Here is a 22729-nt window from a genome sequence, read left to right as displayed (position 1 = left end):
TGAGGCGTCCCTCTTCTTAATGCTTCCTCCCCAACACGCCACCACAAAGAAGAGGGCGCTCTCCACAACTGACCTATAGAACATCTTCAGCATCTCACTACAGACTCAGCCTCGCAGACGCAGCACACAATGAAAGCTCTGTCAGACCCAGCCCTGCAGAGGTAGCACACAGTGAAAGCGCCCCGACCGCAGCGGACTCCGAGTCCGTCGAACCTCCGAGCCTCTGACCACCCCCTCCGGCACAGCCTCTCTGAGCACCAACCTCTGCTGAGCGCACTACGACACCCCCGCCAACGTGACCCCGAAGACTGGGGGCCTGTTCTTCTCAGCAGAGACCCGGACCTCACAAAAGCAGCAGCAACAAAGAGGGCCTTCCTGGAGATTTCCAGATGTTCCTCCCTGCTCCCACGTCCATTTTTCATCAGATTAGGATTGTGCATGGCACCCTGCTTAACAAATAACAGATATCAACTCCGGAGAGGCCGCTGCAAACTGCGCTGCGCTGCCATCTTGCTTCAAGATGCTTTGAAGCAATCTTGCTTTGACCACAGATGGAAAGTACACTGCTACCAGGATTATGGTGAAAAACTCCCTTGGCAGATAGAATCGATGACATGACCGTAAGATGTTCCAGGCTGGGTGAACAGGACTAGGACAGAACTATTACGTCGGTGTACCAGAATGAATTATTAATGAAGCATACTCCACCTTATTTACCTTTAAAAGACTCAACTGACCTATCTTTGCGGTGAACGGTGAAGCCATTGGGCTGCAGCGCTGCATCTGAAGTGGCAGAAGTGAGCCATGTTTCCATGAAGCGAAGTAAACAGCAGTTTTTAACAATAAACCTTCATTAAAATGGTAGCAGGAAATTGAAAGAGTAAATGGCTGTCACAATTCATGATGTTAAACTCATTATTGTAAATAGAGAAATGTGTACTGCAATTACATTAATATGTTAAACTGCAACTCTTTAATTACATTAATCCTTATAAAATGCAGTTATGGATCTCAGAGGCAAATTGCTGATTCAATAACATCAGAACTAACCAATATCTATTGTGATGACAAACTCTATGAATAATGGCAGATCCAATATCTGTCTAACTCACAACAGGCCAAAGACTGTTTTGTTAGATATGCCCTACATGCTGACAATTAAATGGCCATCTAAATGATACCAATACTGAGAAAGCATCCACTTAGAAACTACTCAACCAAGCACCAAGTGGTAACAGTTGGCAGAAACTTCACACAGTCTGACAGGCACAAGTTTAACTGGATGTCACACTGACCTTATTTATTAAAGTCATTGTGTAAACGAGAAGTTCTGTGTCAATGCCATCCTTCTCATCTAGTATTTCCATGACATTTGACCATGGCCTCGCACCTAAAAAAAAGTTAGAACACTAATTAATGTCTGACATCAGAATTTAACACAAGACAATAAAACAGCTAACAGCAGGACGCAGTTTTAAGAACATCTGTATCTTCCATGACTGCAAAATCCAAGTTGAAACATTTGCCATCATATTCAGCTTTTAGTGCCAAGTGGCTTCCTCCTGAGATGCCAGAGCTGTTCCTTTCATTCTGTTTTATATCTGGAAACCACTGTGAGCATTGGATACTGCAATGGCTTTGAGATCAGACAATATCCCAGACACAATACCGAAGACCTGTTCCTGAGAACATGGCACATATCTAGTCGAGCAATTCCTGTACAATTACAACACTGGCATTTTTCTGATGATGTGGAAAACTGCCCAGGAATACCTTGCACACATAAAGCAGTACAAATCCAGTTGGGCTAATTCCTACACAACAAGTTCAGCCACAATCATCTGTAAAGTGATGGAAGGTGTTATCAATAGTACTATTGTGTGAAACTTAGCAATAACCAATCCAACACTACTTAGTTTGGGTTTCACCAAAGATTTCATCTAAAATTGAGAAAAGAGCTGAATTCCTGATTCAAGAGAGCAAAATCCTTCAATATATCAGCAGTATTTCACCAAGTGCAGTAGCAACGAGCTTTGATAAAAATGAAGTCAATGGCATTAAGGAGAATGTCAATAATTTCAGTCATGTGTGTCATGAATATTAGTCATGTTACTGGACATCAATCATCTCACCCCCCAGGAAACCACTGCACGTCAATATTGAAGATGCAGCCATTTTTATCAACCATCTTCTTTCCTTCCCAAGATAGGAAATGAGAATGCATATTGATAATTGCATAAAGTCCAATCCCATTTCCAATACCTTACTCAATGATGGAAGCCATGCTTGCATGCAGCAAGATCTGGAAAGCATTCATGGATGAGCAGTCTAGTCTCAGTCATTGACAAAGTGATGGGAGATGTTCTCCAAAGTGGCACCTACTCACCAATAAGATAGTGTTCAACCATGGACTGATAAATGGCAGGTAACATTTGTGCCATATTATTTCCAGAGAATGACTGTGTCAAACTTTATGTTTATATTGACATAACCTTGACTTTCAGAACTATTACCATTACAAACATCCCCCATTATCAACTTCCTTTGGAGTACCATTGATTTAAAACTCAAAAGGAATAGCTATATGCACAATCTAAGCAAGTCTAAGGCTAGGGATCCTGTGGCAATTGACACCCCTCCTGATGTCCCACTACTTATAAAACATAAGCTAGTAGCATGAAGGAACACACTCAACTTGACGAATTGGTGTATAGCTCCAACAATGAAATACACAATTAAAAAAGCATCAATTGAAAAGATGTTCAAAAAGATCCTGTACAATTTAGATCATCATATTCATTGGCTTTGTTGGTTTGTATATATTTTGGAAAAAAGGGAAAAAATCAATACTGGAAATGCCAGAAGGCAAAACTTAATTATTGCAGAGAAAAGCCATGTCTTTGGATTGAGCTCCATACAATATTCTGCAGAATTAAGAGTTAGGTCATCAGTGACCTCTTACCAATTTGCAGTAACCACAAATCCTTGTTAAAGCTTGAGGAGAAACAGTGAAAACATTTAGAAAGACCAATTTACATCTCAGTATCAAAGACATCAAAAGTTTCCAATCTAGAATTCTCATTTCACATTCCTTTGAAATGAATAGCAATTGAAGTTAATTACAGAAGGTGTTGGGAATATTTCCAAATTTCTTGTGTCTCCACATTAAAAAGATATTCAAGCACTCAATTACAGATCACAAGCAGGGGATGTATTGAACAGGGATGTGGAACAGATTCTTCAGGTCCAAAGCAGGAGTTACAGAATGAGTTGGAAACCATACATTGTATCTGCTTTCTTCTTGAAATTAGTCTGCAAAAAATATACGTATATTAAACTGTGAGCAAAAGGCTCCCTGACACAAAGCTAAGGATTGGACATAGATGAGGAGCGCTGTTCTGTGGTGAAGTGTTCAGAATTAGTCCTGTAGTGCAGCCTCCCTATGGTATTCAACAAAGATCCTGTATCAGCTTTGGAACATGCAGTAGCCACTGCTGTTTTCCCATTGTAATGATAATACTCCATCATACAGCCAAGAAACAAACCAGAAAAGATATTAAACTATTTTAGTTTCCTCATACAGAAGAGATGAATTCTCTAGTATGTTATTTAAAGATGCACTTTAAACTTTAAAGCACTTTACAGAGCCATTAAAACAAAATAGATCACAAGCCAAAGGTGCTGAATTGATGATTTTACCACAAACTTTGTCAAAGTGAAGGTTTGAGAAAACATTTAAATTGAAGAGAGTAAATCAGAGTGATTTTGGAAGATGACTGTATTGATAAGTTGTTTTGTGTAAATGATGCAGTTTCACAGACAAAAGCTTGAAACTGCCATCGTGTATGGTAGTTTGTGATACACAGAGGGCTGAACGAGAATTTTCTGAGGATACGGCTTGTGTTATACATACCATTGGAGAGCTATTTAAAATGTGGCAGAATTGACAGTTGTGAACAACCACAGGGAAGGATTGAAGTAGTTGAAATAATGATGGGTGAGCAAAGAGGTTCTGAGCAGGCCATGCTACTGATGTTGCCAAGGATACCTGTCACCATGGCCATTCCATTTTTCTTCTTCAGCCTTCTGGGAAAACGTACAGCAGCCTGTAATCCAGACCGCCAACCTTAATTCATGCAGATGCTGCCACTACTTTGGATTGTTTCTACCTTTGTCAGTTACTCCAGTATTACCATTTTTAAATTACCATGCATACAGTTTACTCTGTGAGCTTCACGATTCAAGACTGCTCAATATAACTTCCAGTACAAGAGTATGAAGGAACAAAATAATTGTTACTTTGGAACCAATACAGCACACAAAAAAAAACACAGTAAGATAAAGAACACAATAATAAGAGGAAAGCACACAATAAATATAAATTAAAATTTATTGAATGCAAAATACTACAAAAAGTAGTGGATACAGCCCATACCATCCCAGGCAGAACCCTCCCCACCATTGAACACATCAATACAGAGCACTATTACAGGAAAGCAACATCAATCAAAGACCCCACCACACAGGCATTGCTTTCCTTTCACTGCTGCCATCAGGACTCACACCACCAGGTTCAGGAACAGTTATTACCCCTCAACCATCAGGCTCTTGAACCAGTGGGGATAACTTACTCAACTTCATTTGCTACATCACTGAACTGTTCCCACAACCTATGGGCTTCCTTTCAAGGACTCCTCACCTCCTGTTCTCAGTGTTTATGGCTTATTTATTTATACTTTTTCCCCCACTTACAGATTGTTGTCTTTTGTGCATGGATTGAACACGAGTTGGTGCAGTATTTCATTAATTCTGTTATGGTTATTATTCTGAAGATTCTTTGAGAATGCCCACAAGAAAAAGAGCCTCAGGGTTGTATTTCGTGACATAATGTACTTTGACAATAAATTTACTTTGAACTATTTTCTTTTTTATTTGCATTGATTGTTGTCTTTTGCACATAGGCTGTCAGTTCAGTTGGTGCAGTCTTTCAGTGATTCTATTGTGTTTCTTCTAGTTACTGAGTATGCCCATAGCAACATGAATCTCAGGGTTGTATATGGTAATATATGTACTTTGATAATAAATTTACCTTGAAACTTTTAAGTCTACATATATAAACTATCTTATGAATGTACACAAGATAGCTTATATACATGGATTGATTTTATGTCTATAAAATGATGCAAGGCACAGAAGTGTCCGTACACAAGGTAACTGCCAGGAAATGATAAAGTAGTGGAGGTGGGGGGGGGTTACAGGGTGGAGGTGTTCATCAGTTTTGCTGCTTGGTGAAATAACTGTTTCAAAAACTGGGTCAAAAAGTCCATAAGCACTATGGATGGGATCCTTCACAAAGTTCTGGCCCATTTTCAGCACCTTTCTGTATTATGCCCTTGATGTAGGAGTGTTAGCTGGTGCCAGTGGTGCATTGAGCAGTTTTGAGTATCCAAGAGCCTTTCTGCCTGCCACAATGCAGTTTCTACAGTGCACGTGAACAAGAGTTTTCTTTGCATACTACTGTGTGCAACAATAAACTTCAGACATCTAAGAGCCATCCAGAATATCCAATTCTTTAGATAAATTTGGGATCTGAAAGCAAAGAAACTCCGTTCCTGCATAATGCCTGTAATTTTCAACCTGACCCAAAACAATTTAATGCAATCAAGCGCATTGAGTTGTACTCATTAATGAATGCACAAAGCAGAGCATCCAGTCTGGAAACAACAGCGACACATGGCAAAATGATACTGAATGGAAAGCCAGTAATAAGACCATAAGATATAGGAGCAGAATTAAGCTATCTGGCTCATCGAGTCTGCTCCGCCATTTCATCATGGCTGATCCAATTTGCCTCTCAGCCCCAATCTCTTGACTTCTCCCCATATCCCTTCATGCCCTGACCAATCAAGAATGTGTCAACCTCTGCCTTTAATGACTTGGCCTCCACAGCTGCCTGAGGCAACAAGCTCCAAAGATTCACCACTCTCTGGCTAAAGAAATTCCTTCTCATCTCCGTTCTGAGGCTGTGTCCTCTGATCTTAAGACTCTCCCGCTACAGGAAACATCGTCTCCATATCTACTCTATCAAGGCCTTTTACCATTCAATTAGTTTCGATGAGGCCACCCCTCATTCTTCTGAATTCTAGTGAATACAGCCCTTCAAATGACAAACCATTCAATCCTCAAATAATTTTCATCATCCTCCTTTGAACCCTCTCCAATTTCAGCACATCCTTTCTATAAGGGGCCTAAAATTGCTCACAATACTCCAAATGAGGCCTCACCAGTCCCTTATGAAGTCGCAGTATTACATCCTTACTCTTAAAATCTAATCCCCTTGAAATGAATGCTAACATAGCATTTGTCTTGCTCACCAAAGAACCAAACTGCAATTTAACCTTAAGGGAATCCTTCACAATGACTTCCAAGTCCCTATGTGCCTCAGTTTTTTTTTGTATTATCTCTCCTTTTAGAAAACAGTCTAGCCTTTCATTCCTTCTACAAAAGTGCATGATCATACATTTCCAGACACTGTATTTCATCTGCCACTTCTTTGCCCATTCTCCTAATATGTCTAAGTGCTTATGTAGCCACTCTGCTTCCTCAAATCTACCTGCCCCTCCACCTATCTTGATATCATTTGCAAACTTCGCAATATAACCATCAATTCCATCATCCAAATCACTGACATATAACGCAAAAAGAATCGGTCTCAACACAGACCCCTGTGGAATACCACTACTTGCCAACAGCCAACCAGAAAGGGCTCCCTTTATTCCCACTCTTTGCTCCTGCCACTCAGCCACTGCTTTATCCATGCTTGAATCTTTCCTGTAATACCATAGCTTGTTAAGCAGCCTAATGTTTAGCATCTTGTCAAAAGCCTTCTGAAAATCCAAATGCACATCAGCTGATTCTCCTTTGTCTATCCTGCTTGTTATTTCTTCAAAGAATACCAACAGATTTGTCAGCCAAGATCTTCCCTTGAGGAAACTATGCTGAATACAGCCTAATTTATCATGTGCCTCCAAGTACCCTGAAACCTATTCCTTAATATTCAACTGCAACTTCTTCCCAACCACCGAGGTCAGAAGTTTCTTTTCTTCTGCTTCTCTCCCTTCTTGAAGAGTGAAGTGGCATTTGCAATTTTCCAGTCTTCTAGAACCAATCCAGAATCTCTTTTACACTTTATGTATGTGAAGAAGCTTCTTACTTACCTACTTTTGTATTCATCTTTACATCCTTAATGACTTTTTTAGCTGGTTTTTAGAAGTTTCCCAATCCTCTAACTTCCCACTAATTTTTGATCTATTATATGCCTTCTCATAGGCTTTTATGTTGGCTTTGACCGTTCTTGTTAGTACCAATTGTGTCATCTTGCCTTTAGAATAGTTCTTCCACTTGGAGATGCATATATCCTGTGCCTTCCAAATTGCTTCCACAAATTCCAGCCATTGCTGCTTTGCTGTCATCCTTGTCTGTGCTCTTTTCCAATCAACTCTGGCCAACTCCTCTCTGCTGCCTCTGTAACTCCCTTTACTTCACTGTAATACTGAAACACCCGACTTTTGCTTGTCCTTCTCAAATTTTCATGTGATCAAGTTCCCCTCAAGGTTCTTTTTCATTAAGTTCTCTAATCATTTCTGGTTCATGACACATCACCCAGTCCAGAATAGCTGATCCTCTAGTGAGCTCAACCATGAGCTGCTCTAAAATTCCATCTCATAGGCATTCTGGAAATTCCCCCTCTTGGAATCCAGAACCAACCTGATTTTCCCAATCTCATTTTTTACCAACAGTGAAAAAGACTACCCCCCCCCCCCCCACCGCCCTCCTGCCCATCTTTTCAATACACTGTGTTGGACATTAAGCTGTCAGCGATAATCTTTTCAGCCAGGATTCAGTGATGCCTACAATAACAAACCTGCACAATCTGCAATTGTGCTGAAAGTTCATCTACCTTATTCTGTATACTGTGCATTCAAATATAACTCCTTAATTCCAGTAGTCACCCTTTTTGATTTTGCACACCTTTAATATTGCAACTCATCCTGTTGTCTGCAATTTTGCCCTATCAACAGCCTCTCCTCACTACACGTTGCCTCTGTTTGTAAACCAGCTACCTCGTCTTCAGCACTCTTCAGCCTTTCCAACAATACTTCTTCCATTGATATTATATACAGCCCAGGACACTAGTTGCACCATTCTCAACCAATTGATTTCTAACTTTGTCTGAGGTCTTACTATCTCTGCCTCCATAACCTCTCCACTAACTGTTCTGGATGGTTCCGATCCATTTGAACTCCAGATAAAACACCACCGTGCAATATTAACAAACCTTCCTGCAAGCATATTAGTCCCCCTTCTGATCAGGTGCAAACCACCCTGTCTGTACAGGTCTCACCTCCCCTGGGATTGTCAACAGTAATGGTACTGTCAAAATAATCAATATTTTTAAGGATTACAGGTACAAATCTCATACTCTCTTTCAAAGTAGCACTATTTTTATTTCCACTTGGCAGAGGAAATAGATTCTTCATCGAAGACTTCATTTCAACAGTATGGACTCTCTCAACAGAGTCTGAACCTTTAAGCAGAAGGCTCTGGGATGGGATTTGAACCTAGAAGGATCAGATTCAGAGGCATCCTTGCTACCAATTGATCTGCTGCTGTTACCTATGGTTAAAGAGCTGCAGGGCTTAAATAAGACTCTATTTTAACAAAAAAAATTAGGCAGATGGTCCCTTTAGCAGAGGAAAATATTCCATTATGCTCCACAGGAGAATTAACAGACAAAATTGGCATGCCCACATTAGAATGGGAAACAAATAGACTAGTGATATTTGTGATTGTTTACAGAGACAGGTTCGGGGGGGGGGGGTGGATTTCCAGATGAGAGACAAAGCCATGACTATTGAAGGAATTAAAACTGGCAGTGCTCAACAGGTCAGAATTGGATGCTTTCAAATAACTTGGGACATGTAATGCATAAAATTACAACATATATGGTGTGCAAAGGATAAAATATATGTGAAAACTAAAGGTGAGAATTTTACAGCTGAAGCTCAAGATCATCCAGAACAAAGCAGCCCACTTGACCGGTATCCATTCACCAATTTAAAAAATCATTCTCTTCACCACTGGTACACAATCCCCATCCATTTCCAGAAGGGGATTTAGTAACTTGTTTAAAAAGACAACACCATTTGAAAGGGATAATCTGACCTGTAAATTAATTTGTCAGCCTTTGCTGCCATCTTTGTTTACACTTAGTAGCCACTTCATTAGGTACAGTGGTAGAACCCAGTGTGGCCTTCTACGGGTGCAACCTGTCCACTTCAAGGTTCAACATGAACATGTTGTGCATTCAGAGATGCTTTTCTGAACATTATTGTTGTAATGCATGGTTATTTGAGTTCTTGCTGCCTTTCTGTCAGCTTGATCTAGTCTGTCCATTCTCCTGGACAGGCAATTTTGCTCACAGAACTGCAGCTCACTGGTTGCTTTCTGTTTTTAAAACTGATCGTTACGTACGGAGATTAGCAGTTACAGAGATATTCAAACCACTCTGCCCAGCACCAATCATCTTTCCATAATCAGTCACTTTGATCACAATTCTTCCTCATTCAAACGTTTGGTCTGAACGACAAGTGAACCTCTCGACTATGTCTGGATGGTTGCATGCATTGAGTTGCTGCCATATGATTGGTAGATTAGATATTTGCATTTACAAGGTGTATAGGTGTGCCTAAAAGTGGTCATTCCATGTATATGCTGCTGCTATCCTGCATGTAATGCAGCTGTTAGAAATAAGAATCCATCGACTTTTTGATAAAGGCAGCTACATATAGCTCTACCGTAGTGTTGCGAGAGTGAAGATAGTTGTTCCATTATTCCAAAAATCTAGGTTAGAGATTAGGATGCGGGTACAGTATATAGTCCTTGAAAGTGGTGATCCAAGTAGACAAGATAGTGAAGAAACTGCTTGACATGCTTGCCTTCATTGATCAGAGTATTGTGCACACAAATCATTTCATAGCTGTTCAAGACAATGGACACATTTGAAGCACTGCACATAGTTCTGGTCACCTTGCTAGAAAGGGGATGGCACCAGAACAGTTTGAGGGTATTACTGGGACTGGAGAGTCTGGGTTATAGGGAGAGACTGGATGGGCTGGGACTTGCTTCCCTGGTGTTAAGATGCTGATGGGTGATCTTACCAAGACATAGAATCGTAAGGGGCATTCAAAACTACAGGGAGAAGATTGAAAGTGAGAGGGGAAAGTTTAAAAAGGGACTTGAGAGACCACGTTTTATACACAGAAGGCACTGAGTATATGGAATGCCTGTAGTAGATGCAAGTGTATAAGATAATGGGAGGTGTTGATCGTGTGGAGAGTGAGAGGCTTTTTTCCCCAGGGTTGATATGGCCAACACGAGAGGGCAGTTTTAAGGTGCATGGAAGTAGGTACAGAGGGGATGTCAAGGGTGAGTGCATGGAACAGGCTGCCGGTGACTGTGGTGGAGGCGGATACGATAGGGTCTTTTAAGAGACTCCTGGATAGGTACATGAAGCTTAGAAAAATAGAGGGCTATGGGTAACCTTAAGTAATTTCTAAAGTAAGTACATGTTCAGCACAGCATTGTGGGCCAAAGGGCCTGTATTGTGCTGTAGATTTCTATGTTTCTAGGTACAGTAATGATATTTAAAAAGCCTTTAGAGAATTATATAGATCGGATAGGTAAAGATAGATACGGGGTAAACATGGGGAAGTGGGACTAGCTCGGTAGGAAATGAATTGGGCTGAATGGCCTGTATCCTTGCTGTTTAGCTCCATGACTAACATTAATACTGCTGATATGATTGCTTAGCTCATAAGATATAGGAGCAGAATTAGGCCATTTGGCCCATCAAGCCTGCTCTACCATTTCATCATTGCTGATCTAATTTTGATAGTAATGAATTCTGTTATTTGTAGAATTTCTAAAGGGACTTTGTGAACCATTTCCTGTAGTGCAATGCTTAAATGGATGCAGCTTGCTGAGTAAAAAAGACTTCTCCATTTTGGCTGTTGCACAGGCTCTAAAGGCAACTTACTGAACATGTATGGCAAAGAATGGAACACGCCCCTGAATGTTTCCTATGGCTTTGGAGCATGGAGGGAAGCTTTAAGCACAATAAGACTCACCTCTTTTCTGGTCAACTGTGAGGACTGCTTGGATGAACAGTGGTGCATTCGACTCTGTGTACTCCACAAAAACCAGCAGCAACTTCAGGGCTGTCTTCACCACCAGGCGGAACTGCACAACAAACAAACAGCACATTACCGTAATGCAACTTGACAGGAGAAATATTAACAGTGTATACAAGAACCATCTTGGGAAATCACCCTCATTAAGGATAGGCTGGCTTCCCAAGATAAATTGGCAGCATCAATCAAGTGATATTATACAGGCAGCCCAAACTCTACATGAATTCAGGGTCTCTACTTCATTAGGAGTTTGAGGGGATTTGGTATGTCCTGAAATACTTTTGCAAATTTCTACCGATATTCAGCGAAGAGCATTCTGACTGGCTGCATCACCTGGCATAGACACTCTGATGTACAAGATTGTAGAGTGCTGTAGACTCAGCTAGCTCCATCATGGGCACAACCCTCCCTGCCATTGGGAATATCTTCAAGATGAAGATATTGCCTCAAGTGGCAACATCCTCATTACTACCAAAGGGGAGGAGGTAGAACATCATTAAGGACTCGCACCATCCAGAACATACCCTCTTCTTATTACTGCCAAAGGGGAGGAGGTAAAGGAGCCTGAAGACCCAAACTCAACATTTTAAAAGCAGTTTCCTCCCTTCCACTAACAAATTTCTGAACTGTTGATAAACCCTTGAACACCACCTTGTTATTTGTCTTTTGCACTATTTTATAACATAGTAATTTTTATGTCTTGCACTGTGCTGCTGCCACAAAACAATAAATTTCATAACATATTTCAGTGATAATAAACTTGATTGTGACAAGGGCCAGGCAGAAACAAAGGATGATCTTATTCTAAAAGTTAAATACAATTTCACATTAAAAAATTAAGATCACAACATCCCTTCCCTTTCCCCCTTCATTAGCAGTGTTCTCTCCCATGGATATTAAAGCATTTGAGACTCTTTTGTTACCAACAGGGCAGAAGGGCCAACACTGATGTTGTGCTGGCCTTACTGGAGTGAGATGAATAGGAACGAAGTTCAGAGGAGAGGCCTTATAATGAATGTGCTTCACTTCCAGGTTCTCTGATCAGGTAAATTTGAAATCAATTCTGCTATCTTAAGGACAATAACAATCTACCTAAAACTCCAATAATTTGCTATCCAATTATTTGATATTCATCTGGTTCACTAGAAATGTTGGCCATGCTCCCTTGTATCTCAGGGGTACTCCAGTTGCTGCACTCCCTTTCCTGTCCCTGGCTCCTGCTCTCCCTTTCAGACTCACTGGGACTCATAATTGAATGTTCCCCTTTCAACTCTATAGGGCTCTGAGTCCCACAATCTGTCAATTGTCAAGAGTCCTTCTTCCCCTACTCTCTTTAAACTTATCTAACTCACTGCGAAGTTTATTTCAATGTGTAACGTTTTTTTTTTAAAAAGAGAATTGCAAATGTGATGAAGATATCAATAGGAGATAGCATTCATTTCCCTGGAGAACCCGTTAATGCAGTACCACCAAATAAGTGATAGTGGTGGATTATCAGCTGTACTGGTGCTCCCTATCAACTCCAAATTCACACTGAATTAAGACTTCTAGGCCCAAACATCACCTGAGATTATTTATACACATTATTAGTCTCCTCAGGAATGGTGGTGTCAGTTTGACACGAGTATTCAACAACAGCTGCATTTTGCTTTTGGAACACAAAACCACATCACACCATTTGCTCGGTGTTTTCATAAGCAGCATGCCTCTTTAGAATATTAGGCAGACTTTCAATTGTGAATTGCTTAATATCCAGGTACAATTTCTTTCTCTTTTTAACAAAAGGAAATAATAACTTTTCCCTAATTTCCAACAGAACAACTACAAAGAAAGTCATCATTGAATTGGTTTTGATTTTGTATCAAAGGCTCTCAGCGCAGTTCAACACAAATTATGGCAGTGTATCTAATAAAAATCACATGACATTAGGAGGGTCAAGTTCCTCAGCTCCCACTGCCAAGGTATTTTGTCAAGGATTGTCACAATCTCTGCTGTAAGAGTTTTTTAAAAAAAATTGTCACTAGCTAGAGGCAAAGTTGGATCTTGTTGATAAACACGCAAGGCCCCAGTACAACTTTCAGCTCAAAAAAGGTTTCTTTGTTGACCTCCATTCCATTTTCATCAAGCTCCACATCTTTACCACTATTCACTGCCCATACTGATAAAGGACAGGGAAGCACTATATTTACTCAAAGTATAAATAATGGTGCATGCAAGAATGCAAACTGCATACCTCAACTGGAGAATTGTTCAACAATGACAAGCCCAGTGCACACGTTAACGGGCTTGGAAAATGTGCTCCCCATTCATCAGGAGTTACTTGCTGACAGGAGATTTTAAAAAAAGAATGGCACTTGTAGGAAAGACAAACATTCTTTTATCCCACTGATCTCATCGAGAGGGGAAACAAAGCTATGAGGTGCAACTGTGTCTGTATTACCCCAAGTAATCAAAACTAGTGAAGTAACTGGAGTTACACACATTCTTACCATCAAGTTTCCTTGGAGACATCGTCAACTGAATGTTAAATGGGCCTAGTTGACACAGGCCTAGTAAATCTAACTGCACTGTATTTGTGTTCAACAGGGTAAATGAAGCCACAAAAGGATATAAGAATGCGTTTCTTTATGCCACACATAATGCAAAATGTGCCCGAGTTACTGAAAATACAGGCTCTGAAATCAGTGACTTGCATTATTTTAACAGTACGAGATCTTCAGCTCATTGACTGTGATGAGTCCCTTGCAACAGCAGATGGCAATCACCTATACAGAATTGTGTCCGAGTAATATAGACTTGTAGAGTGAGTGTGGAATTCTTTGATCCTTCCCATGTTGTTCACCTCCTGTCTTAATATCCTTTTCCTCACACGTTATTTTAATTACAAATGTGTGTGCACATGCTGGTCATTAAGAGTGTGAAGGAGTGAAAAGGAGTAGGTCAACAAAATGAGCTGCTTTACTAAGTTTGATGTTGCAGAGAGGAAGGACATTATAACTGATTGTGGCCTGTGCTCCCTGGAACTAAGAAACCAAAGAGCAAGACAATAAAATTTGAAGCATAAAATAAATAATGCAGGAGTATTATTTTGAGAAAAGACTGGGCTAAAGCTCAGTGAGCTCTTACTTCAAAGTGCATCTTTCAGCACAGCATCAGGGAGTGAAAAGGTAGGCATGTCCCTTTGCTCTCAGGTCATTATATCTGAGGTAGCGTAGTTCAATAAATAAAACTAAAAATGAGCATTCATGGGCTTATAAACAGAGGAAAATCAAAAAGAAACTGATACAGAGCAATAGTTAGCACCCTATCAGCACCCTCGTTATTAAGAACAGTACGATGTTTGTTTCAAGGGGTATTTGAGTTTCTCGCATAACCTCCCTGCTAGTAAGTGCCATTTCCTCCCTCCACCACTCGCCCTGTGGCTCAATGGACACCAGGGTTCAACAACAATTAGGCTCTCCCTCCCTACTTTTATACTCCAGTCTTTTGAAAAAAAGAAACAGTTGAATAGCATGCTAGGTTTCTGTGTTTCATAGATGAAGAACCCAAATTCATTTTTCAAATTTTCTCCATTTAAGTAATAATCTATTTTTTCTTATAATTTTTCCTTCCAAAGTGAACTATTTCCTATCTTGCCATGTTGTCCTCCATACATCGTTAGCCCATTCATTTCATCCCTCAATAGCTCTCAACAAACTGCTATATCCTCCTCACAGATTACTGTCCCCCTATTAAATAATTTGCTTAATTAAAGTACATCAACTGTTTGGCTGCAGTAATTTTTCCCCCATCTCCTGTCCCCCACAGATAGGGCTGCCCCTCTCTCACACTCCACCCTGACACCACAGTGGCTGTGCTCTCCTTTCCACATCAATGAATCCACAATGATTGGCCTGCCTTGCCCCATCTTGGATCTAACTTTTCTGGTCTCCCCCTCCTCACATGGATCCACAGTGGACTGAGTATGAGCCAACCTGAATGCATAATGTTTGGAATGGGCTGAATCTGAGCCAGAATTACTTTATAAAGTGTGAAAGAAAGAAATGTGTGCCAGGTCAAGTTTATAATGTGCAAGTATAGGTTTCAAAGGGAGCTTTAATATTTTCAAGCTGATTCTGCTCATTGTGAAGTCAGAATTTTGTTGGTCTCAACTGAAATGATGCATGTAACTAAAATATAAATATATGTAACAGAGTTCAATAGTTCAGTTTCTTACTTGTTCTGTTTCCATATTTCTTTACCTTTGCTTACAAAAGTCAAGGCTTTGCTATTTAGATTCTAGGGTTAATAATGAAAATAGTCTAGCTTTATACATTGACGATAATTACTGCTTCCAGTATGAATGAAGTGGCATTTTTAAAAGAAATGTTGGTTTCATTCAGTTTGTTATATGTAAGTTTGAACTGATCTCAAGCTTACAGTAAGTTTACAGCAAGAATTGTCAGAACAATATTGGAAAGGGTGGGGGGGATTTGACTGAGGCCCCAAGGAACTACTACATGGAGTACACCAACAGACTTCTCCCCTGGACAGACAGCACTAAACCCATATAATATACCTAAGCATAGCTCACAAACACATAGGTCAATTTGAAACAAAATTTCCATAAAGAAGTTTCACGCTTTGTGCATCAATTTGTAAGTTTATTAAATAAAACTGCGTGCTTTGTAAATTAAAACTAAACTAGTTGGACTGAATAGTTGCAAGATAATCTGAAGCAAACATTCAATCTTGCTTCGCCCTCTTTTACAAAGGGGTAAAGTCTTTCAAGTCATGCCACAAGTGTTTAATATACACTCAATTGCCACTTTAACAGGCATCTCTTGCACCAAATAAAGTGGCCACAGAGTGTAAATTACTGTTCTACCCAGTCACTTCAGCAATCGACATGTAGTGCATTCAGGGATGCACTTGTAACACATGGTTATCTGAATTACTGTTGCCCTCCTTGAACTAGTCTGTCCATTCTCCTCTGAACTCTCACATTAAAAAGGCTTTTTTTTTTGCCTACAGAATTGCCACTAGTTGGATGTTTTGTTTATCACAGCATTCTCTATAAATTCTAGAGATTGCTGTGCATGAAAATCCCAGATGATCGGCAGTTTCTGAGATACTCAAATCACCTCATCTGGCACCTATTATTCCATGGTCAAAGTCACTTAGATCACATTTTTCCCCCATTCTGATGTTTGGTCTGATCAGCAGCTGAACTCCTTGAACACGTCTGCATGCTTTTATACATTGGGTTGCTGCCACATGAACAGATGATTGGATATTTGCATTAATGAGCAAGTGTACTTAATAAAGTGGTCAGCGAGTTTATGCCAATTCTTGTTTTTATTGGGGATAATATCCAGGCGTTCCTGTGGCTGGCTAATTCAATTTAGAACCTGAATTCACAGGGGTCATTTTGGGAGCTTTGTTCTTGAAAATGATGCCTCTGAAAAGAGCAAACATAATTACCAGTGAGCAAGGAGAAATCCCGTGGTGATTTTTATCCATCTTTAGCCTCGGGAATGGCTTGATCGGAGTATCGATAATGTTTGGTAAATCTATAAAGATTTCCCAAACTTTATAAACAGCACCTTCACTCTGTCTGCACAAGCACCATTTCAATTCCAATCCCCATTCCCATTCCAATATATCCATCCACAACCTCTCTACTGCCACAATGAGGTCACTCTGAGGTTTGAGGAGCAATATCTCATATTCTCTCTGGGCAGCTCCTTCCTGATGGCATGAACATCAAAGTCTCTAACTTCTATTTATTTCTCCCACCTCCCCATCTCTTTTTTTTCCAATCCCTATTTTGAATCCCATTTTACCCCATCACTTTTCACCTATCACCACTTTCTCAGCCCCTCTTCCCTTCCTTTTTACCGTGGTCCATTCTCCTCTCCTATCAGGTGCCTCGTTCTTCAGCACTTTTACACCTATCACCTCCTAGCTTCTCACTTCAAACTCCTCCTCCAAACACCTATCTTCCCCCTCACCTGGCTTCACCTATCACCTTCCAAACTTGTACTCCTATCCCTCCACCCACCTTCTTACTCTGGCTTCTTCCTCCTTTCTTTCCAGTCCTGATGAAGACCAAAATGTCAACACTTTATTCCCTTCCATTGATGCTGCCTGACAGGCTGAGCTCCTCCAGCATTTTGTGTGTGTTACTGTGGCTTTCCAGCATCCATAGAATTTCTTATGTTTATTATTAAATGATCTGTACTGTGTTAGCAGGATAGCCAACAAAAATTGAATCTGTTTATCACGGGATTGTGGGTTACCAGCTTGTTTTCATAATTCTCCTTTTTTTAAATAGATTAGATGAAGACAGAACTGAATATGGCTGATGCCACCAACTCCTTCAGATTTTGGCCGTTGCTATCACGGAGTCCACACATCACTCTTACAATATAAATCCTCTGCATCAGCTGGTAGAGTCTCTGCCACCAGCACAGGGGAAAACACTCAATTTAATAGTTCTTAAAGTGCAAGAAGAAATTAAGTGTTGCTCCACAATAGATACCACATTGATTCAGTACTCCCATGGACTGATAAATGCCAGTAAATATGAAAGTTCTGGGATTAGTTAAGCACAAAGCAACAGAGTGAAGATTTTAAAAAAAAAGTCAAGATATGAATTGTGCATGTCAAGGTTCAAGTAGCTGAGCAAAATCTTTCACGTCTCGGATAACGATCACACATGTTTTGTGTAACATATATTAAGGCCAAAAGGCTGCAGCCCTCCAGCACTGTGTCATGCCGCTAGCAATGATATATGAACAAGACATGCTTTCATTCTGAATTTTCTAATCTGCTATGCGTGAATTCTCCCCACCTCCAATCAATCCCCCACCTCACTGCTTGAAAACACCTGGGTCAACACAAGAGATAGCCCTTGGCAGTCTACAGCATCAGATGTATTACACGGATATACTGTCATCGAGACATGCAGGTCACCCAGAAATACAACCATCAAAATAAATCTCACTGAGCAATCAGTTAGAACATTGCAGCAAGGGCTAATCGTGGATTTGCTTCCTACAATTAACATAACCTTCTCTTAAAGACAGCCCACAGGATAGCATTGAACATACTCTGTCTAATGAGCCTTGGGCCGTGTAACAAATGCAGAAAATATGTCTAGCTAGTCCCTTTTATTCTAAAAAGTTAACCAGGGCTGACCATAACCAGCAAAACAAGGGGACTGTTCTTCTGTCTTGTTCCCTTAGGGTTAATTTGGAACAAGACGAGTCAAGTTGAATTGGCCCAAAGGATTTGCAAACATTTGGGACAGTTACCCCAGCATGCACAGGTTTTGTCTGGTTTGAATTTAAGAATGGGAAATATTTAATGCATATGATAATGTGGAATGTGAAACCAGAGATTTTATTAATGTCAGATTAATATCGCAAGCTGCTTTGTGAATACAAAATAAGGCGTAAAAGCTCTGGAACTGATGCTGAGCAGTTTTAGTCCAGTGACAAGTAAACACCACAAAATTGGTTTTATTCCATATGGAATGCCCACTTTCAGCCAAGCTCTACTTTCTGCGCAATTCAGTTACAAGTTTATTGATGCTTGCAAGTGGAGCTGCGAAGCTGCTTGGAACAGAAATAATTTTTTGTTGAACCTCATCTGAAAGCAGAGATTCTACAAAATGTGCATCAGTATTTTCTTGTCGCTTTGTACTCACCAAGATAAGAGGCAAGTCATCAAATGGTCCTTAAAGTTTCCATGTCACCTGTTATTGTTTCTGTCTAAAAGTTTCACTGTCAAAATTGGGCTGCTTGGGATGGTACCAGTAATTAAAATGCTCAAAGTCTGGAACAATGGTCAAGCACCTCTTGAACCTGCCAACCTTGGGTTTTAACAGAGTCAGGAAAAAAACAAAAGAAGGAACCAAGCTAAAAGTTTAAATGAGCCCTGCACCCATACGTTGCAGGATATATTGAAGAATATCCATTTCTCCAAGTTTTTTGACCGTCAGCACAACACACCTGCCCACGCTCGTCTAAAACCCTGGCCAATGTTCAGGAGAGAATAGAACTTTCATTGTATTTGGCTACTACCCAGTGTCAAAATCATGCCAACATTGGGCTGCTCTTCACTGTGCCATCCACAGAACATTGGCAATCTCAGCAACATTCCTGCCTTGTATTTTGGCTGGTTCTGTCAAATGGCAATGCAACCTCTTACCAAAAAAAAAGAGTGCTAATGCTAATTTCTTTTCCCTTTGAAGAAAGGTATTTTTTCTTGGAACTCTTGAAGCTGCACATGTTGGAACATTAGCTTAAATCACCAATGTAAAGTAAAGAGTTCCTCACTTCCATCTCCCCACCAAACTGTTTAAAATTAACTTCAAAAAGACTCCTGTTTTCATCAGCTCAGGAGGCACATGCATATAGTTTAGTGATATATAGCCTGGGAGGAAGATCATTTCAGGAAGGTTATCAAGCAACTAAAAATTAAAAGTTAATTTTTGTTTTAATTACACTGTGAGAAAGTTCAATGGCGATGTTGGAGTGTCTTAGGCTCCAGAAATCACCAGGCAACAGCGGGACTTTTGTACCACAGAACTATGGCAGCCAAAACTTATTCTACAGGAAGCATAAATTTCATTTCTTTGAAGCCTCATTTACTCTCCCATTAGATGCCCACTCCATCAGCGTCCGATATGAAATATTAAAAGATTAAGTGGGGGTTGGTGGTACTTGGGGGATGGGCAGTCAGTGTCAAAATAGTGTGTGAGTCTCATATTAAGTGGGGCTTTGAAAAAATGTCACCTTCTGGATTTGACTGGTGGAGGATCTTATTCAAATTCTTCACTTTTTTAACCTGCATTTTACTTGAGGTGAGCAATTATTATACCACTATTTTGAAACTGCATTAAATTGCATGGATTATCAGTGATTAACGTACAATACTCTCTCATGACACATTTTCCATTTTTTTTTGCTCTTGAAACATCAGGTCACCCACAACATTTATTCCTCTCTACAGAGGAGAGCAGTAAAGTGTGTAGATTTATTGGTTAGTGTGGGAAGTGTTATTAACTCCATGTCCCAGCTGAATCACAAGGCAGAGACACTTCACACCAACCCATTCCCACTGTTACGGTGTCTGGAAGTGAGGAGCTAAGGGACCCAAGGAAGGAAGCAGTAGAAGGTTACGTGGACACACAGTGTCGAGCTAAGCTGCGAGACATGTGTATTGTCTGTTCTGCACGAGTTGTTACAGCTTTCCACACTTTTTTTTAAAAAGAAAGAGCTCTGCTGCATGAATGACATTTAGGACCCTGTGGGAAAACGATAAAACCAGAACAGCATGGGACCACCAAGAGGAAGCTGGTTATTACAGCACAATATGAAAGATTTTCCAAATCGAATTAATCATAATTTCAGCAGAAACTTTTTTTTTAAAAAAAGATAAATATGTTTTACAAGAGATCCTTTAAATCCAATTCTGGCATTAAAGTGGGTGTGCACTGGGTTGATGATTGAGGTGTCAGTCATGCTTAGAAACCACTTCTAAGACAAAGAATATCAATTTATCTCAGGATGCATATATAAACTGAGATTCCATTCCATTTGACCCATTCCAGTCCAGTACAGTATTATGTTTTGACTTAACTCACTGGTGAGGTATATCAGTAATGGAAACTTAAACTGCTTTCACTGCAGACATTCAATGTCAAACCCTCTCTAGTCAAGAACAGAAATATTAGACCACTCTCTGTTTTTATCCATAGACATCCATTCATGTTGGTGTTCGATGACTATAGCAAAATTATGAGCGGCAGATTGAGACCATTTAAGCTGAATTCATGTAGGATTTTTCCAGCAAACAGCCAAACTTTTACTCCAAATTATTGAACTTCAAAGCTCAAGGAAAATAAACCATACTGGAATATGGAGCAACAAATGCTCTATTCAAGGAATCAGTTGGTCAAGCATATACAAGGAGAGAATTGTTCAGGTCGAAACATTGCATCAGCACTGAGAGTGGAGGGGGAGTGGTGAGATAGGAGCCATTAGATAATCGGTGGGCCAAAGAGCAGTAGTAAGATTTCAGGCAGATGATGCCAAGTAAAGGAAGGACAGGGTAGAGTCAAGTGGATGATAGTGGAGGCAGGTTTAAAACCTTAACTCTTAACCAAATTTGGTTGGATTTTTCCACCTTTCCTCCAACCTCTTTTTTTTGCTAATAATCTATTACATGGCATTTTATTAAATGCTCTGATGCACATCAGTTGTGCTCATCATCAATCCTAACTCTCCTGCAATGAACATTAAATTATTCCAATATGATTTTCCTTTAACAGTTGCAGAAAACAAGCTACAGATACTGGGCAGATGTGTTTGGGATCATCATGCTTAGCTATGCTCTTATTCACTAAAAGAATTTCAACATTTGTAATTTTCCTCTTATCTGGCATTATTTCCTTATCAAAGGATTGGACGCACTGCAGCTGAAGCCATGTGATTTTCACTATAGTTCATCCTGAAATCGCTAATGAACGCCAGCTGGACCTGGTTACTTCAGTCGTTTAATTTCATCTGATCTTTGAAGTGCCACCTCTTTCTCCATATACATTTGACACTATTTCTGAAATACCTCCTTCTATAACGAGACATTGCCAAGTACTCATTATGCATATATCTTGTATTTATTTCCGTTTCATTTCTCCTTCTTATTCAACCTTTCCTTCATTGCAATAATTCTCCATTTTAATTCTCAAAACAAAAAGACTACCGGTAGTTTCATGACTAAGATTATTTTCTACCTCCCATGACTCATTAGTTGTATCATTAGCTGCAATGTAAGAAACAAAGGTAACATTTCAAACCACAATGACACTTCCAATTATTTCTGCAATAAATCTAAGATGTACTCTTGATCCAGAAGAAGAAAGTGCAACAGTCTAACTTCTTTCTAAAAAGTTGAATTTTTGATTGGAAGTTCACCCTTGGGTGGCATATCGAGAAAGGCTTCTGGTAGATGGTGCCAAAGACACAAGTTCATCTTTGAACTTGGTTGCCATCTATGTGAAGTTTGCATGTTCTCTGTGATCCTCCAGCTGCTCTAATTTCCTCCCAAGTCCCAAAGATGTATGAATTGATAGTTTAATTGGCCACTATAAATTATCCTTAGTGCATAGGGGAGTTGATTAAAATTTGGGAAAAACAAAACAAAAATAGAATTAATGCAGTTTAAGTATAAGCATGGATAAACCGATAAAACAACAATGGTGGAATCTGAAACAAAAGCAAATAGTGAAAGAACTCGGCTCGTCAGACAGTACCCATGGAAAGAAAAAAAATCAATCAACTTTTTGTGTCAGGGCCCTTAGAATCAGGGTGGAGGTGTGAAAGAGAGTAGGGTTTAGAATTATCAAAACAGACTTTAGGGAGATGTAAGACAAAAGACTGCAGAGATGAGCTGAGACAGATCAGGTGAGAAGCAGCTTCAGCATTAAC

At 39.9% G+C, this 22729-nt stretch overlaps 1 protein-coding gene across 14 annotated transcripts in view; it reads right to left on the bottom strand.

The window, feature by feature from the left end:
* Window positions 1-22729, bottom strand: part of fhod3b (formin homology 2 domain containing 3b) — a 524056-nt gene that overhangs the window by 165378 nt on the left and 335949 nt on the right. For all 14 annotated transcript variants that reach the window (XM_073024178.1, XM_073024182.1, XM_073024179.1 and 11 more), the window contains 2 exons: window positions 11190-11301; window positions 1296-1390 (listed from right to left, as the gene is read on the bottom strand). In XM_073024178.1, coding sequence (XP_072880279.1) covers window positions 1296-1390; window positions 11190-11301 — 207 coding nt within the window. The remainder of the gene's footprint in view (window positions 1-1295; window positions 1391-11189; window positions 11302-22729) is intronic.

The sequence above is a fragment of the Hemitrygon akajei genome, chromosome 20 (assembly GCF_048418815.1).
Source record: "Hemitrygon akajei chromosome 20, sHemAka1.3, whole genome shotgun sequence".
Taxonomy (NCBI): domain Eukaryota; kingdom Metazoa; phylum Chordata; class Chondrichthyes; order Myliobatiformes; family Dasyatidae; genus Hemitrygon; species Hemitrygon akajei.
This window is presented reverse-complemented; position numbering and strand designations above follow the sequence as displayed.